This window comes from Sordaria macrospora, chromosome 7 (assembly GCF_033870435.1).
Source record: "Sordaria macrospora chromosome 7, complete sequence".
Lineage (NCBI taxonomy): Eukaryota > Fungi > Ascomycota > Sordariomycetes > Sordariales > Sordariaceae > Sordaria > Sordaria macrospora.
Genome location: NC_089377.1, coordinates 3,580,343 through 3,596,498, shown reverse-complemented (window position 1 = coordinate 3,596,498; position 16,156 = coordinate 3,580,343). Strand labels below are relative to the sequence as shown.

The 16,156-nt window shown below is 51.7% G+C and overlaps 6 protein-coding genes and 1 non-coding gene across 7 annotated transcripts; 3 read left to right on the top strand and 4 right to left on the bottom strand.

Annotated features, from left to right (window-relative positions):
• Positions 1-2,065: 2,065 nt before the first annotated feature.
• On the bottom strand, positions 2,066-3,165 carry SMAC4_09480 (uncharacterized protein; the record flags this gene model as incomplete). The annotated part of the gene is made up of 2 exons (XM_003343962.1): positions 2,066-2,713; positions 2,863-3,165. The coding sequence occupies 2 exons, from the start codon at positions 3,163-3,165 to the stop codon at positions 2,066-2,068; spliced, it is 951 nt and encodes a 316-aa protein (XP_003344010.1).
• A 402-nt stretch (positions 3,166-3,567) lies between these two features.
• SMAC4_09481 (uncharacterized protein) lies at positions 3,568-4,079 on the bottom strand (the record flags this gene model as incomplete). The annotated part of the gene is made up of 2 exons (XM_003343963.2): positions 3,568-3,879; positions 3,950-4,079. 2 exons carry the CDS (start codon positions 4,077-4,079, stop codon positions 3,608-3,610), a joined length of 402 nt encoding a protein of 133 aa, XP_003344011.1. The 3' UTR covers positions 3,568-3,607.
• A 1,093-nt stretch (positions 4,080-5,172) lies between these two features.
• On the bottom strand, positions 5,173-7,859 carry SMAC4_09482 (uncharacterized protein; the record flags this gene model as incomplete). Its single annotated transcript, XM_003343964.2, has 3 exons — positions 5,173-7,320; positions 7,389-7,475; positions 7,536-7,859. The coding sequence occupies 3 exons, from the start codon at positions 7,857-7,859 to the stop codon at positions 5,371-5,373; spliced, it is 2,361 nt and encodes a 786-aa protein (XP_003344012.1). The 3' UTR covers positions 5,173-5,370.
• Positions 7,860-8,903: 1,044 nt separating this feature from the next.
• On the top strand, positions 8,904-12,055 carry SMAC4_09483 (uncharacterized protein; the record flags this gene model as incomplete). The annotated part of the gene is made up of 4 exons (XM_066090960.1): positions 8,904-11,077; positions 11,135-11,271; positions 11,345-11,594; positions 11,639-12,055. The coding sequence occupies exons 1-4, from the start codon at positions 10,511-10,513 to the stop codon at positions 12,053-12,055; spliced, it is 1,371 nt and encodes a 456-aa protein (XP_065947845.1). The 5' UTR covers positions 8,904-10,510.
• Positions 12,056-13,052: 997 nt separating this feature from the next.
• On the bottom strand, positions 13,053-13,137 carry SMAC4_14148. The gene is given in 2 exon segments: positions 13,053-13,088; positions 13,101-13,137. It is a non-coding gene; the product is annotated as a tRNA-Ala (tRNA).
• Positions 13,138-14,633: 1,496 nt separating this feature from the next.
• On the top strand, positions 14,634-15,653 carry SMAC4_09484 (uncharacterized protein; the record flags this gene model as incomplete). The annotated part of the gene is made up of 4 exons (XM_003343966.1): positions 14,634-14,718; positions 14,855-14,916; positions 15,091-15,291; positions 15,423-15,653. The coding sequence occupies 4 exons, from the start codon at positions 14,634-14,636 to the stop codon at positions 15,651-15,653; spliced, it is 579 nt and encodes a 192-aa protein (XP_003344014.1).
• A 127-nt stretch (positions 15,654-15,780) lies between these two features.
• On the top strand, positions 15,781-16,041 carry SMAC4_09485 (uncharacterized protein; the record flags this gene model as incomplete). Its single annotated transcript, XM_003343967.1, has 1 exon — positions 15,781-16,041. The coding sequence occupies one exon, from the start codon at positions 15,781-15,783 to the stop codon at positions 16,039-16,041; it is 261 nt and encodes an 86-aa protein (XP_003344015.1).
• Positions 16,042-16,156: the final 115 nt, after the last annotated feature.

Genomic DNA, 16,156 nt, shown 5'->3' with positions numbered 1-16,156 from the left:
ACGGGCATATGCCACTGTCAAACGGGCATATGCCACACTCCTGGTGTCATACGAGAAAGACCTACATGTATGCAGATCGCTAGATGCCTTGGAGCCTCAGGTGACAAGGACCCGTACGTACTAGATAGGTACCGTTTCCCTTTGGCATAAGAAGGCTTTGAAGCCCAGCCTTCCTCTAGAGGTTGAAAGGTCCAACAAGGCCTTCGAGACCAAAGTAGTTTATCAGCGGAATTGAACTATTTGTTCCAAGCTCAGAAACCTGCCCTTGTCACAGAACTTCCCTCTCCTGATTGCATCAATGAGACCCCTGCAGTCAGACAAGATTTTGACAGACACTCTTATGGCACGCGTCTTGCCCTTTTGAGAGTCAGGTTCGTACCTCGCAAGATCGTCGCTGGCTTCCGCTATTGAATGGGCAATTGCCAGACCTTCCGCCATTGTGCTGCTCTCAATGGGCGTAGCAGGCCCGCCCAACAACTTCATCACGTCGGAAGGGTTTTCCGACGACAGCATAAGTGTTACGATCCAATCGTTGAGCCTCATGTAAGCTAGATAGATTGACCAATCAGATAGGACCCGGGGTTGAAGACCAGTATATAAGAAGGCCTCCCGGCCTTCGTTATACCTGGTTTTTCAGCAAGCAATAGCTATCACAACCTACCAGTACCTTTTGGCTACTACTCCGTTACTCTATTGTTCTATCCCAGCGATAATACTCCTGTGCTTGTAACGGTTCGTCACAATAAGCACCCCTGTTGTCTTTGACCTTATGCGATCCGTCGTACCAAAGAGCGAGTTGTAAGTTCCAGTTATTTGCCGCAGATGCCTGGATCTCAAGGGCCTTTTCCAAGGCCTCTTGGTCGTGGAAAGAAATAAATTGCCGCAGAAAGAACCGCATTCTGGTCAAGACGCCTATTGTCAGTTCCATTTTGCATAGCGGGGAAATGAAAGCATGTTTTTTTGGATTGCGGTATTTAGGGAATGTCTTACCGCGAACTCGAATTCGTTTCGGCGGTGCTGCCGCTTCCACCACTCCAGTCATCCACTGCCCCCCTTTTGCCTCTCTCGAAGCTTGGACCAGCGGTAGAGGCCATTTTCATCAGCAGGAATCCGGGTAAGGGGAGAGAAACACGGATGCCTTTTCAGGTTGTCATCAACGTGTGTAATGCCCGGCCCATAATGTGAGAAAGTGTGGAAGGTCGGCTGTACAGAAGAAAAAGAGGGGAAAACAAGAACAATTTAGGAGCGAAGCCGGTAGAGCAAAAAAGAGGGTGTACAATTGGGGACCGTAATAAAAGACAAGGATGGGTTTGGAGCAGGACGAGAAAATCGGGGAGGATGATGGGGGACGTCTTATTTCAATAAGCAAGAAAAAACTGCGTGGTTGTAACATGGGAGGAGCAGGAACGACCAGACCACTGTATCGAAAACATGGCAAGAACGTATTGTTAGTAAATGTGGAAGGAGCTAAGCTGAGCCTGACAGAAAATGACAACTTCCACATCTTTGTCCAATGTAGAGATTTAAGCGCACCGAAGAAGGCACACGTCATGCCTGGGGTTGAGTCGATGTTAACCTCCTCGTCTTCTCCCTCCGCCATCCCGATGTTCACTTCTTATTGCACTTCCTGGAAGCCGTTTTCCTCCTAATCGGATTGCCTGCCATCGGGGATGACACTCTGTCTCAGGTACTTCCGCAAGCCAAGGCAACGACGGGTTTTCGACAAGGCCCCGTTAATCACGCTCACACTCGCCCCAGATGCTCCAGAGCTCAACCATCCGGATTCACGTTAGTCAATTCCAGACTTCAAGCTTGACATATTGAAAGAGGTCAAGAGCCAAGAGCGCGGGGGTAAAAGATGGATTGAACTCATAGTGATGACGCAAGTATATAATGCCCTTGGTCTCGAACATACTCCCCCAACTCGTGAAATTACACTATTTCGAGTCGTCCATTAAACCTCCTTTCATGCCAATACCTCAACAGCCGCGAAACACAAATAAAATAAACATGCTAACCAACGCATTCCTCCCCACAAGCCGCCAATCCACCAACCCTGCATCCATCATTGGGGCCACTGATAGCTATTGTGCCAAGCCCACCCATTCTGATACAGCGAACGGTGCCGCTGGGGGTCAAAATACAACCCTTTGTCCCATTCCCATACATAATGATAGGAAGTATGGTCCCACCGCCAGTACCCCGTAAGTGGATGGCCGAAGCCAAGTTGTTGATCCCAGAAGAAGGGGTCCGAGTTTTGCTGCACTTGTCTCAGCCATTGATCCTTGACCGGCTTCGAAGATTGTCCTGAAAACCTTTCCGGCAAATTGGCCCTTTCGTCCATTTCATCCGAAATATAGCGTCGCCTTTCTTCTTCTGTTGGACTTCGCGTATAGAACGAGGCAATCGGCCAAGTGGGCTGTTCTTGGGTTTCGCGCTGCTTCTCTTCTTGCTTTTTCTTTTCCTTCTCATCATTCTCATCGTTGTTCTTCTCATTGTTCTTCTGTTTCTCCTCTCTGTTGCCCTTCTCATCATCCTTCTCGTCATCCGAGTCCTTCTCATCATCCCAGTCCTTCTCGGTATCCTTGAGGTTTCTCTCTCCTTTTACCTTCTCGTTTTCCTCCTTCTCGTCTTTCTGCTTCTTGTTCTCCTCCCCCTCGCCTTTCTCCTTCTTCAATGCCTTCTCCTTCTCCTCTCTTTCTTTCCCTTTCTTCTTCGCCCCTCATAGAGTAGTGTCCTCTCCACTTGCTTCATCTTTCCACTTTCCCCTCTCTTCTAATTCAGGCGCGGAAAAAACGCTCGCGGCTCCATCCTACCGATGCCTCTTGTCATTAATCTGGAGCACCGGTTTACCCTTCATACGGGCTTCCCCTGCAAGATAATCAGCCTGCTCGTGTAACGTGAGGCTCTTGTCATGCCCGGTACCCAGTGCACCGCCAAGTCCACGACAAAATCCGGTCGGCCGAAGAGATACCGAAAGTTTTGTCGAAATTCTTCCGAATTCTCCACGATCTGTTTTCCAGCCGAAAGATAGCTTGCCGCAAACTTCGACTTGTGGAGACTGGTGAGGAGGGTCCTACAATCGGAGAAAATTAAGAAGCTGATCTTGGCGCCATTAGACGGGGGGCTTGGGAGGTTATCCTCCAGCTTCTTCAGTTCGTCCATCACTTGAACAAGAGCTTGAGTGTGACAAGGGCAGTGTTCTGGGCTTGGAACAGTAGTTCAATTCAGCTAATAAACTACTTTGGTCTCGAAGGCCTTGTTGATCCTTTCAACCTCCATGAGAAGGTCGGGCCTTAAGGCCTTCTTATACCAAAGAAGGTTGGTACGTACCGAGCCCTGTGTGCCAGGCATCGGCGCGAGTCTATCTAGTTTATCTGCCTACAAGTAGATCTTCTGAATGCTAGCCTTCGTCCAGTTGCCCGTCGGTAATTCCGGTCGGTGGTTTAATTGATAAAAGTCGCCGGCGAATGTCCGTGTGGCATTCTGTCGGTAATTCGGTCGGCAGTTTGACTGATGAATGTCACCGGCGAATGTCCGTGTGACACTGGCCGAGGAAAGGCTGGCATTGTATGGCGAGGTTGGGTTGATGTCAAGCATTGAGGCTCTATTGAACTTCAAACCCAGGAGTGTGGGCAATGTCCGTGTGACATTGAGCGAGGGCGAGGGCCTCTGTGAACATGTTGGAGGGCGAGGGTGTTGCCGGCCATCCTCTTCCCACACGTCCTTGCTTCTCGGATGTTCCCACCTTGAGACGGTTATGTACGACAGCAAACCCGCCACTTCCATCTCGTGTCTGGTGAGATCCATCGCATCTAGGGCGAAGGCACGCGCTGCCTGGATCGATCGAGGAATGATAATATGGCCGCAAAAGGGAGCCTGGTCTACCCGACACCACAGAAATTAGCTTCAAATTACCGACAGTATAACCTTGTGTTAGGGTTTTTACCTCCGGTCCTCACTCGCTTGGGAGCCAATGCCGTGTCTTCGTCAACCTTATCACTCGAAAACTCCCTAGCCTTCCTCTTTCGCCGAACTTTAGCACCAGGGAGGCCGAGCTTGGGCTTTTGGGTTGCCATGGTAATGACAGGAGAGCAGAGGCAGAACAACCAAGCTTAACAAAAACACACTGAAATGCAAAGCCTGCTTCAACACCGACAACGACCGTGGCGGCGAGAGGACTGCAGGCAAGGAGAACGCGGCAAAACAAGGGGGAGCGGGAGCATGAACGAGCATGAATAGAGAAAACAAGGAAAGGAGAAAGAAAGTAGGTTAAAGAACAATAGCTCTGGCACAACACTACTGGGTGGACAAAAGATCCATTGGCGCCTTCCTTTAGACCTGGTTTGATTGATATAGAAAGAAACGTCACCCACACATGGAATAAGCTTTGAGGGGAGAAGAACGCTACGGAAATGTCGGTCGGTACTCCTTGGATCTTGAATATGCGGGTATAAAAGCCTAACCCGAAAACAAGCGTGAATGCTGTTGGATCAGGTGCAATGCGCTCGCAAGGGCTCTTTACGGTCGCCGAGGATGCAGCGCACCTAATGATAAATGGGTTGCATTGAGGAGATATGAAGGGCAGGCTTAGAGGCAGGCTTAGAGGCAGGCTTACTAGTCTCACGAGGAAGGGACACAAAACAAAATAAAATGGAATAATGAGCAAAAAATAGCTATAGAAAATTGGTAGCAAATGAAAGTTCCGTTAGGGAGGTAACAGAGGCTTCACCAGACATTCAACTGCCTCCTGGGTTGGTCAACCTTGCAGTTAGGGAAAATGAGAATTAAAGTCAAAAAGGAGACCAGTGTCACGGCGCTGGCGGACCACTACACCACTAGGTTATGTTCCAAAAGGATACAAGTAACCGAAGCTGGCAGTTCGGTCGCCCAAGTGGTCTTATATAGTTTGTCCCGGAAGAGGCACCCGAGTGCATTCCGTGACAGCCAGAAAGAATATAAAAAAAAAAGAGACTTGGAAAGACCGACCCTGGGTTTGAACCAGGGGGACCTTACCGATAGTTTACGTCACCAGGTCCGAGTTATTAGGTTGCAGCGCTGTAGCGCACTACAAGTCAGTGGCTTACAGGGCCGCCTCCCGCTAACTCCCCCCTGTGCGTAACTCACCACGGTACGTGTTTGCCAACGCTCACATCACTCTGCCATTCTTCCAGATTCTTAGTTAAATTACTATCAGGTGCACTTTATAAACTCCCAGCACACCCCTTTGCGCCAGAGTAATGACCCTTGTGTCACGTGGGCCTGCAGGCACGACTGCTACCGCCAGCTGTCCACAGCAAGTACCTCTACATTATACGACCACACCCGTTAAGTTGTGTTCCATCTTTAACTCCTCAGTATTCCAACCTTTCACGATGTCTCCGGAGTATACCTGCCAACATCGCCTCCCGACCCAGACCACGACCCAGTGAACCCCTCCTTCGTGACGACTTTAGTTCCATCCTCCAACCTCAACGTCGCCCACGTATCTTTCGAGCACAACCCAAACGCCTGCAAATTCGCTGGCGTCTTCTCCACCCAATGTATATACCGCTGACACTGATACTGCCCCGCGCACCCTTGATATCCCGGGCCGCTGAAGAAAGCCCACGAAGCGCTAGCATAGGTCCGAATGTCGCTGCCGCCGTTGATGTAATTCGCAAACCCCATCCGGCACCTCTTCTCGTTCTCCTGGCCCGCGCACCAGCTAAAGTCCGGATCACCCCATCCCTCCACATCCGGCGTCCACGGGTGAGGAATCAGCTGTACCGCGTTGTCGCCCTGGTCGTAGTTCGTCTCGCTTTGCAACATCGTCACTAACACGTTTGATGCCTTTCGCAGGTTGAGCTGGTACAGCCACCAGTGCTCCGAGCCTAGCGCGTGTAGCCACGTTCCCTTGGTCGCTTCGACGAGGACACCACCTTTGCCGGCAATGTTGCTACCGCCCGGCGAGAGAGGCTCCTCGGCGATGTGGTCGGATACCCAGTTCCAGACGTTCTCGAGATACACGGACGATGTCGAAGCCAGATGGATACCCAAGAACGCCGCCTTGCACGGCTCGTCGGTCTTGGGGTTGACGCACTTATCCGTTAACGCTTTTGCGCCACGAGTTCCGCCGATCGTGATTAGAGAGTTCCATATTGCCACGTCCCCTGGCCGAGCACCGGCGAGATTGAACTGCACGATTATGGCGCCTGGAAGAACATCGGATACAGTGAAGCGCATGTCTTGGATGTGGGCGGTGCCGACCTCGCCGGGGCTGCCGACCTTGATGATCGGTTGCGGATGGGAGCTGTCCTTAAAGAAGGGCCCACTGCCTGTGATGGTGGCCCATGCTTCTCCGACAATACGAGAGCCGGAGGGGATGAAGAGAGTCGAGTCGACGCGGTACTTGCCAAAAGGGAAATAGACCACCTTGTTCTGCCGAGCCGCCAGACGAAGGATCGCGTTGAGCGTTGAGGACTCGTCTCGGGTGTTGTCGCCGAAGACGAGGTAGCCTCCGTTCTGAAGAGGGTCCTTGATGTTGAGAAAGTCTCGGACGTTGAGGTCGGCGTAATTGGGGGCCGGAAGGTAGGGATAATGGCCATCTGGTTCGGCGGTCAGGGCAGAAGGACGGTTCAATCTCGCTGCTTCAACCGGGCCGTAGATGGGATCACGACCGACAGTATTGCCGTACGACAGTTGGGCCACGTACGATCTGGATCCGAGAACAAACTCACCCGGTCCTTCAACCGTGTTCTTGCTCCTGCCGCCAATGACACGCAAGTTCTCAACCAAATAATTGGGCCAGTCAGTCGTCTTCAAGGTCGTGCCGGAGTTGATGGATGTGGCATCGATCAGACCAATCCAAGGGTTTCCACCGACGTGGTAGACGCCCATACCACAGCCATCAAAGATTTGATTGACAATGCTGATGGTGGCGCCACCGTCGATCAGCATTCCTACAGCATTCTGATAGAAGTAAATGCTCTTAAAGACAGCTTGCTGATGGCCGTTGTACCAGATACCGTTCTGCCCGCTTTCGATGCGAACGTCCGAGACCCCGAGGGTTGAACCCCGACCGAGACGAATACCGCTGTGTCCCTTGCCGCCGATTGCTGGCGCCATACGAATCTTGACATTCTGCAACTGGGCTCCCTGCGCGACACCCCACCATAATGCTGTAAAGGCTTGGCCTCCGGGGATATTGGTGGTGTCGAGGATCAAGTTCTTCAAGCCTATAGCAAACGAGAGCTCCCCGGAGCCACCTGTCGCGGGATCTTGGCCCGAGATCAAGGTTTGATCCCCGAAAAAGCTGGAAGACGCTTTGATGACGGGAGGCTAGAAGTTGAGAAAACTATCAGCATCCGGTGACTTCTGCTTAAGTGGGAGAGTGTGATCTTCCTTACGTCTGTTGCGTCGCCCATCAGAATCGTGTCAGTGTTCATGAAGATCGTCTCTGAGATCTCGTACGTTCCCGATGGTATGTACACGACCTGGAAGGGCTTCTGTCAGTCTCCTTCCGCGCCCACCTAGGAATCAGATGGGCTACTTACTCGTGGCTGCGAAGCGAACCACAGGCTGTGTCTCTTTGCACCGTTCGTCCCCGAGTTTATCGCTGCTTGGATACTCGCCCCGTCGCCGGGTCTTACAGCCTTGAAGACGTCGTAGTTGACATCACCGTCAAGGTCGGGAGCGAATCCTCGAATAAGCCGTGAGCTGTGGTTGATGTTTGAGTACCAGAACTTGCTTGGTCGGTCTGCGACAGCTTGAGCGCTGGTCAAGTTCAGCGGGACTGAGGCAAAGATGTCCAGAGACGGGGCTGCCATCACTCTACTCCCGAAGAGAACCACCGCGGCCAGAAGTTGCTTGATCACCATCTTTGAGTTGTGGTGTTGCAGAAGGTAGGAGTGGGCATTTCCCTCCAAATCAGATCGCCCTCAATCACGATGGGATTTGGCAGGTCTTAAGCCCAACCGGCACTCAGCCACTCACCAACTAGTTCGTCACAAGAAGGAGATCCTATTCATTCAAACGGCATCATATTGTGTTCACATCGGATGAAACAACGAGGTCCCTGTCGCAGAGAAAGTCCACTGCCTGAAAGGAGGCTCAATCCTGTTTTCGGTGATAAGCCAATGTCTTCCCCGACACCCTACCACCATGCATGGGCTGAGTAATCCAATGTCCCATTACCTCCCCATCGAACATTTCCTTCGGTGCTCATGGGAGAATTGGCGCTGACGACGGTGATTTCAAGACAAAACTAGCTGCTGATCATCGCTGACAATATCGGGTTCCCTTACTCAGGGCGTCCCAGGGGACCCAGGGGTTCAGCTGACGGTTCCATCTTTGCACCACTTCGTCCAATCACAAAGAGCTTCAGCGTCGGAAATGGCAAGTCCACAATCAGGCAACAGCATTTCCAACATTTCGACTCGCGCCACAAACTTCGGTTTGGGAGACATTGGGTTGCAGTATTGATCGGAAACTGATCTCGGTATGCAAGCTGACACCCCTGTAATTTTGCACGCCTCCTCGACCCAAATAAGCTTAAGGTTAGTGCACGATTCACTTCTGTCGTTCAACTGGAGGCTTTTGGGGTTCGGGTTCTTGTGAAACCGGAAATGGTGTCACAACGCGGTGCAGGTGCTTGCGGGCAAGTCTGGATGTCGTCAAGAGAGAGATGTTGGCAGAAAAGGGGGCATCCCTGCAAGGTGAGTAGATCCACTTCCTTTTGGTGTGCTGTAGCAATGGAAGCGCTGCAAGCGACAAAATAGTTGTTGGCGATGTAAACAAACCCCTGGATAGTGGATACCGACGGGTTTTGGGTGCATCTGCCCGGACAATGCGATTGCAATTGAGGGGCGACATGCATCTTGGGGAGTTATTCTTCACAGATATTCCCACGAAGTTGGTAACTGCATTTATACGGACCAGTGTCATTATATTGATCATCATCAATTAGGGGCTGGATAGCAAGGCTCTCAGCAGTCTTTCACCAACCGAAACAAACACCACCATGACATTTGGATGCGAAAGAATCGACGTCGAAATGCTGATTGAATTCAGAGCTCTCAATCATTACGTGCAGTAACACGCTGTCCAAAGTACGCTCTTTAGACCACCAACATATTTGCCAAAGCCCGACTCCTTGCACATGGAGAACAGAAGCTGAATACCAGGCGCGCATCGGCTGACATCATGGAGGTATCAGCGCACAAACATGGGTTGATGCATAGCTGTGGTTGTGTACAAAGACCATCGGGTTGCCCAGCAAACAGCTGCAACTCCGAACTTGTCAAATTTCAAGAAGGAAGAGACGGAGAGGAATCCCGTCTCGGTATGTATATCACCGACGATTTCGGGCGTGTATGCCCGTGAATTCGGGCCATGGCTCGCTTGTAGCACCGAGTTGCAAGTCACGAGGGCCATTCAAGCCACCAGCAGTCTTGGCCCCCAGCCGCCATGATACGGCCCCACACCGCACAGAAGCGGCCGGAAGTGCCACCTCCGCACTCTCCAATCTCCGGGATAAATACAGCGGCTCGTCCTCACATCCCTTGGTTCTTAATATATTCTGCTCGCCTACTCACCACCCGAAACCAGGTGTAGTAGTATTCCCTGAAGATCGCATCTACACCTCAATATCCAGCCAATGTGTGCAACTCGCGCCCAGAATCGCTCTACCCCAATCGTCATCACAACTGCCGGCAAACCATCACCCCATGTGCACGACGCTCTCCAATGAGACGACCACAGCATCCTTGGCTCTCATGAAGCCGTCGGTGGCAGAACCCCGATGAGGGGACGATTAATTGCTATGTTGATTGCAATGCGGATTGATGCGCCCGTCACGAAATCTCACCCGCTGCTTCACCACCTTCCATTGCTGGCATTACTCAAGGGCCATAATCCGGCTGAGGGACTCCGCCACTGTTCAACAAATCGCTATGGAATGTCGGAAAGATGACGAGGGAATGGCCTTTGGGTGACAGTGGGATAGACACCGAGATCAACTTGAGGCCTTGTTTCGAAAGGGCATGCTGGACTTTGTTACCTGGTTGATCTCTCGCCTCCGAGATACCAGCATCGGAATCTATACAGCAGTGAAGCGAATCAGCCGGCACACTTCCCCGCCTCTGGGGTGCAGATGCACTCCATGAAGTCTTCCCGAGCTTCCCCAGGTTCCCCATTTTTACGCTCATCTCGGAAGACTGCCGAGCCAAGCTGTCCCTGAAGGGTCCGGAGGTTGACCTCAATCAACTTGAGGAGGGCCCATTGGCCAGTCAGTCCCGGATATGTGGGAACTCGGATACGATTCCACGGAGTGCTGAGCATGTTTCCAGATTTGGTACGGTTCATCTGTTATAAGCTACAGTCGTAGCCAAAAGGGGCGGCGAGATTCTCCAGCACGAGAAACGTATAAATGAGGAGACGCACCACGCAAGATTCGAAATCAGATCTGTGGTCACGCCATCCACCTTCTCAACGTTGTTAACACTACTACTTTCCTCGCCCGGCCATCATCATGAAGGCCTATCTCGAATACCTCGTTGCGGCCTTGCCCCTTCTCGGGCTCGCCACCGCTCAACAAGTCGGCAAGCAGGAGACGGAGACCCACCCCAAGCTAACATGGAAGAAATGCACAGGCAAGGCCAACTGCAGCACCGTCAACGCCGAGGTCGTTATTGACTCCAACTGGCGCTGGCTCCACGACTCATCCGGCAAGAACTGCTACGACGGCAACAAGTGGACCAGCGCTTGCACCAGTGCCACCGATTGCGCGTCCAAGTGCCAGCTTGAAGGAGCCAAGTACGGAACCACCTACGGCGCCTCTACCAGCGGCGATGCCCTCACCCTCAAGTTCGTCACCAAGCACGACTACGGCACCAACATTGGCTCTCGCTTCTACCTCATGAATGGAGCGTCCAAGTACCAGATGTTCACACTCATGAACAACGAGTTTGCGTTCGATGTCGATCTGTCGACTGTCGAGTGCGGCTTGAACGCTGCTTTGTACTTCGTGGCCATGGATGAGGATGGTGGTATGGCTAGCTATTCTGGCAACAAGGCTGGTGCTAAGTATGGTACTGGTGTAAGTAGTTGTGCACGATAACCTTGATGTGATGATGGACACTAAGAGGTCTCCTAGTATTGCGATGCCCAATGCGCTCGCGATCTCAAGTTTGTCGGTGGCAAGGCCAACATCGAGGGCTGGGCTCCGTCCACGAACGATCCCAACGCCGGTGTCGGTCCCCTTGGTGGTTGCTGCGCTGAGATTGACGTTTGGTGAGTCCACTCTCAAGTATTATCAGAGATGTCCCTTTGGATTCTTGCTGACCACTTCCCGCTTCAAAAACAGGGAGTCTAACGCACACTCGTTTGCCTTCACGCCGCACGCGTGCGAGAACAACAAGTATCACGTCTGCGAGAAAGACAGCTGCGGCGGTACCTACTCCGAGGACCGCTTTGCCGGCCTGTGCGACGCCAACGGCTGCGACTACAATCCGTACCGCATGGGTAACCCCGACTTCTACGGCAAGGGCAAGACCCTCGACACCAGCAAGAAGTTCACGTATGTCTTCCTTTTCTCCGTCAGCCAGTTACCTCCAGTGCACTCTAACACATTTTCAACAGCGTCGTCTCCCGCTTCGAGGAGAACAAGCTCACCCAGTTCTTCGTCCAAAACGGCAAAAAGATCGAGATCCCCGCCCCCAAGGTCGATGGCGTCCCGTCCGACAGCTCCAACATCACCCCCGAGTTCTGCAGCGCACAATTCAAGGCGTTCGACGACCGCGACCGCTTCGCGGAAGTTGGCGGCTTCGAACAGCTCAACAAGGCCCTGCGCGTGCCCATGGTCCTCGTCATGTCCATCTGGGACGACCACTACGCCAACATGCTCTGGCTTGACTCGATCTACCCGCCTGAGAAGGAGGGTCAGCCCGGTGCTGCGCGTGGCGATTGCGACCAGAGCAGCGGTGTGCCTGCTGAGGTGGAGGCTAATTATGGTAGCGCCAAGGTTATTTACTCGAACATTCGGTTTGGTCCTGTTGGGTCTACTGTCAATGTTTGAGAGCAATGACGGAGGTTATGCGATGTGTTGACTGGCTGCCGTCCAGTTGGAGTTTTTTGGACTGTGAGTAAGGGACGCGCGGGAGGATGACAGGGAATATGGGAAATGGTCCCTCGATTGTGCTCCCAAACTTGTCAAATATACCTTTGCCCGTATACACAAGTCACTGCCTCTTTGACCTGATTCTGCCCTACAAGGCCGTAACAAATATCTTGCAAGCCCGCCCTCACATGGGGCGTGTTGTTATTGTGGCTTTTGGGTCGCAGTTGGGTGGTCGGTCTCGTAGTTGTAGACGATTGCAGGAAAGGATGTCGCTGACTTAGATGGATCCTTATTGCTTTTTGGCTGTTTGAGCGTGGGAATCTGTTAGTGGGATATGATTACGCATGTGCCGGGGTCCCCTAGGCGGCCACAGCAGCAGGGTCCACTGGGCACTGGCCGCTGGACTCTTCTGAAATCTCGTCCGCGCTCCGAGTCTTGCGGGCGGAAAGTTGGATGTGTTCCCTTGGCGTTACGCACGAATTACAATAACGGAAATGGAACAGTTTCATTGTTGGCCAATGGGAATGTGCACGTGTCTTCTCTTCGACGAGTGTACAAAAAGTGAAGGCTGTATCTGTTGGTTCGAGTTGTGAGTTTAGAGTGAAGAGAAGAATTGACGTTGAAAGTGGATAAAATAATGCTGGGCACAGGGATGCAGTCCGCGGCAAAGCGCAGAACAGTGGGCCAACAACATTTGCCTAAGTGGAAAATAAAGCGAATGAATCAAAGGGTGGTTTGTTCACCAACGTGAAAAACAGTCATTGCAGCTCAAGCAATAGCGAAATTACCGTTCCAAAAATGACCGTTCGCCGCACCCCTCTCCTTTTAGTACGGAATTAGGTAGTGCTGATTGAGCTCACATCCTTTTCCACAGGCGTCTTTTATTATCCACAAAAAGAAAAGAACGAAGCAAAAACCAAACGGGATGTGTACAAGGAAAAAACAGCAAAAGATTTGGACGAGCTGGGAATCGAACCCAGGACCTTTCGCATGCTTTGAAACATGCTAAGCGAACGCTCTACCAACTGAGCCACACGCCCTGTGGAACCTTATTGGTTATTGATTAATTGGGTCCAAACCTCTTGCTTATGAGAAAACACCAAATGGATGGCTTACTCTTTACTGTACATTCCCCTCTCGCTGAGGTGTAACCCAATCTGAGTATCTGAGTGCTGCAGAACAATTAAGGAGAATCACAATTAAGCAAGAATCGAAAGGGCAAAGGGGACTGGGAAACGGTTCTCTGAAGTTTCGCAAATGGTTAAACCGACTGCAGGCATGGGCAATCCATCAATCTATCTGCTCGTGTATGGAGAGCCCGAACATGACCATTCTTCCTCCTCCAGTGGGAACCTGAATGCGGCTCCTCTACCGAGTAAGCGTGGAGATATGGGTCTACCGGCAAGAGCTTCTCCTGTACAGCCTCTTCCTCTCTCGCCCACCGTGCGATTCGATTATAAGTGTTGGGCCGCGTTTACGCTATGGGCAACACATGATTTACACTGGCAATAGGCCTCGGTTTGCCCTCGGATTAATGGTTTTGGTGGACAATTAGGGCATTGCTCTTAATTTTGTATGCTAGACTCACCGGTGTGGCACGTCTCATGCCCTACGGGAGGCGGAAGTAGACGTTAAAAATAACAACAACAACCAAAAAACAGCCACTTTCCCTTTTCGGCCTCAGCCATCATGAGCCGCCCTGTTGGGTTCCACTTGCCAACTACACTTCACTTCGCTAACAGTGGAAACTGCGTCTTCGGTCATGATCATGAGCAGTGTGAGCCGTGGAACGTGGGTAAGTCTGAAAATATGTATGAGTAAGCGGCTGAGTGTTTGCTGAAGAGGCAGTTTGTGTTTGTTGTGTTGATGACAGGTCATGGCAGTTTATGGTCGATGACAAGTTGTTGAAAATCAGAAGGCTTGCTGGTTCAAGACTTACAAAGTGGGTGCTTTATGACCGCTTCCCATGGGACATGGCTGTGTGCATACGGGGAACGTACCTATACTTAGCACACTTCTGTATGGAAGAATATCAGACTCGGAGCAATACAGAACAGTAGTGCTATAAACGGAATGCTTCATCAAATGGTCAACATGGTCAGTTTGGAACACGAATCTCTTCATGTACCAATGCTCTTGCAGAATGCGACTTTCCGTGAATAGCGATTCATTGTGTTCACCAAATTTCAGTGGTCGCATGATAGAAGTCAGTGGAAGACTTCCGTGCAAAAAAGACCGTGACGGAATGCATTGGCGGCCAGTCCTGCAACTGCCTTAGTTCATGTTCTTCTCATGTTTGACACCCCGATTTTGCCAGCCGGGCAGACAACTGGCACATATCCAAGGTCCGAAATTTCTTTAGCCTTGGCCACTTTATCCACCCATCCCTCATTTCCATCACCAACATTTTCTGCTCAACCCATAACCCATCATCCTCTCTTCACCCCCATCAGTCTCTTCGCTTTGCGACCAAGCGAACAGTCTTTCCCGCTCAACCAAACCAACCGCGTAGAGGGCTACAGCACGAAACCACACGATGTCCGAAGGAAGCGAGTCAAGAAGAACCCGCGAGGAGGCAGCCGCGCAAAGGAAGGCTGCTCTGAAGCGCAGAAAGAAGGGCTGTAAGTGCAGTCTAGAACTGCCATAGATCTGTGCACTCCCACAGTGCTACCCATTCCACTACCATCCTGAAATCGCATCAACTTAGTTCAGACAAATCAAAATGGCAAAGTAAAGCTAACAATGCTTTTGGAACAGCGCCCTACTATTTTCGTGGAGCGGTACGCATCGCACCGGACAAGGAAATGGCCCTACAAGAGGTCCATAAAACTTTGCGCTTTGTCTCAACAGCGCATAAGACACAACTGTGTATTTTCGCAGACGGCTCCTTGTTACGATCCAATCAGAGAATCCTATGTAGGCTAGACTAAATGACCAATCAGGTGGGACCCAAAGGGAGGACCCGAGACGAAGGATCGGGTCCACGGGTCCAGTATATCGGGTCCAGGAAGGCCGGTATAAAAGAAGGCCTCCCCAGGCCTCTTGTTACCGCATCTTCAGCAAGCAATAGCTATCACAATCTACCAGTACCTTTCGGCTACTACTTTGTTACTCTATTGTTCTATCCCAGCGATAATACTCCTGTGCTCGTAACGATTCGTCACACTCCTTCGATCGTGAACACGATCTTGGAGGTTACGCCTTCGCCCATTCCGGATTTTCGCCGGGCCCTGGTCAGGGAAGCTACAGGCGACAAGTAGCCAAAGGATGGCCCGCCAGACCTGGCGGGAGCAGCGCGGTATGCGAGGGGCTTGCCATGTCTCAGGCCATCAAGGAAGCAATTGAGGAGCTCGCGATTCTCGAGATGCGAGTAGCCACTCGGCCTAGTGATACCGTCAGTACTGGAGCTCGCATGGAGGCTACAGTCATCATTTTCTCCGACGCGAAGGGCGTCCTCCAAGCAACCAAGGCAGAAAAGTTCCTCAAACGGATGAAGCACACAGGCCACGCGATCATCCACTTCTCAGAGCTGTTGAGAGAGATTCCGTGGACCTAAATCCAAATTGAAGGTGAACCTAGTGGTTCAATGGATTCCTGGCCACTGCCACTCTCATTTCCCACTGCATAGTATGGTAGGTAGGTTGTCGCGCAAGTGCCGTGAGGTTAGACGGCCACTACTCCTTATGAATGAATCAACATACCTTGTGTGGAATGGAGCGGATGCCGTCTACAAGGAGGTTAAGGTCGCAAAACGACACAAGGAGGAAAGGTTGAGGCGCTGGCGAGGAGAAGAGGAGATGGAGTGGGAAAATGAGGAGGAGAGGGAGGAGGCACAGGCTGGCAATGAACGGCAACCACCACAAGCTGTCTCGAACGCACAGCAGCCAGCAACAAATCAGCCCCAGGCGTACCAACAGCAATGGCAACAACAGGTCCAAGCATAGTACCAGCAGTCTGCGGTATACTGGGAACAGGTCAGTCGCTGGCAAGCCTGGCAGAGAGCCTACGGGCACCCAACAGGCCAATGGTACTGGGATGCCAACTCCAACCAGTGGGTTT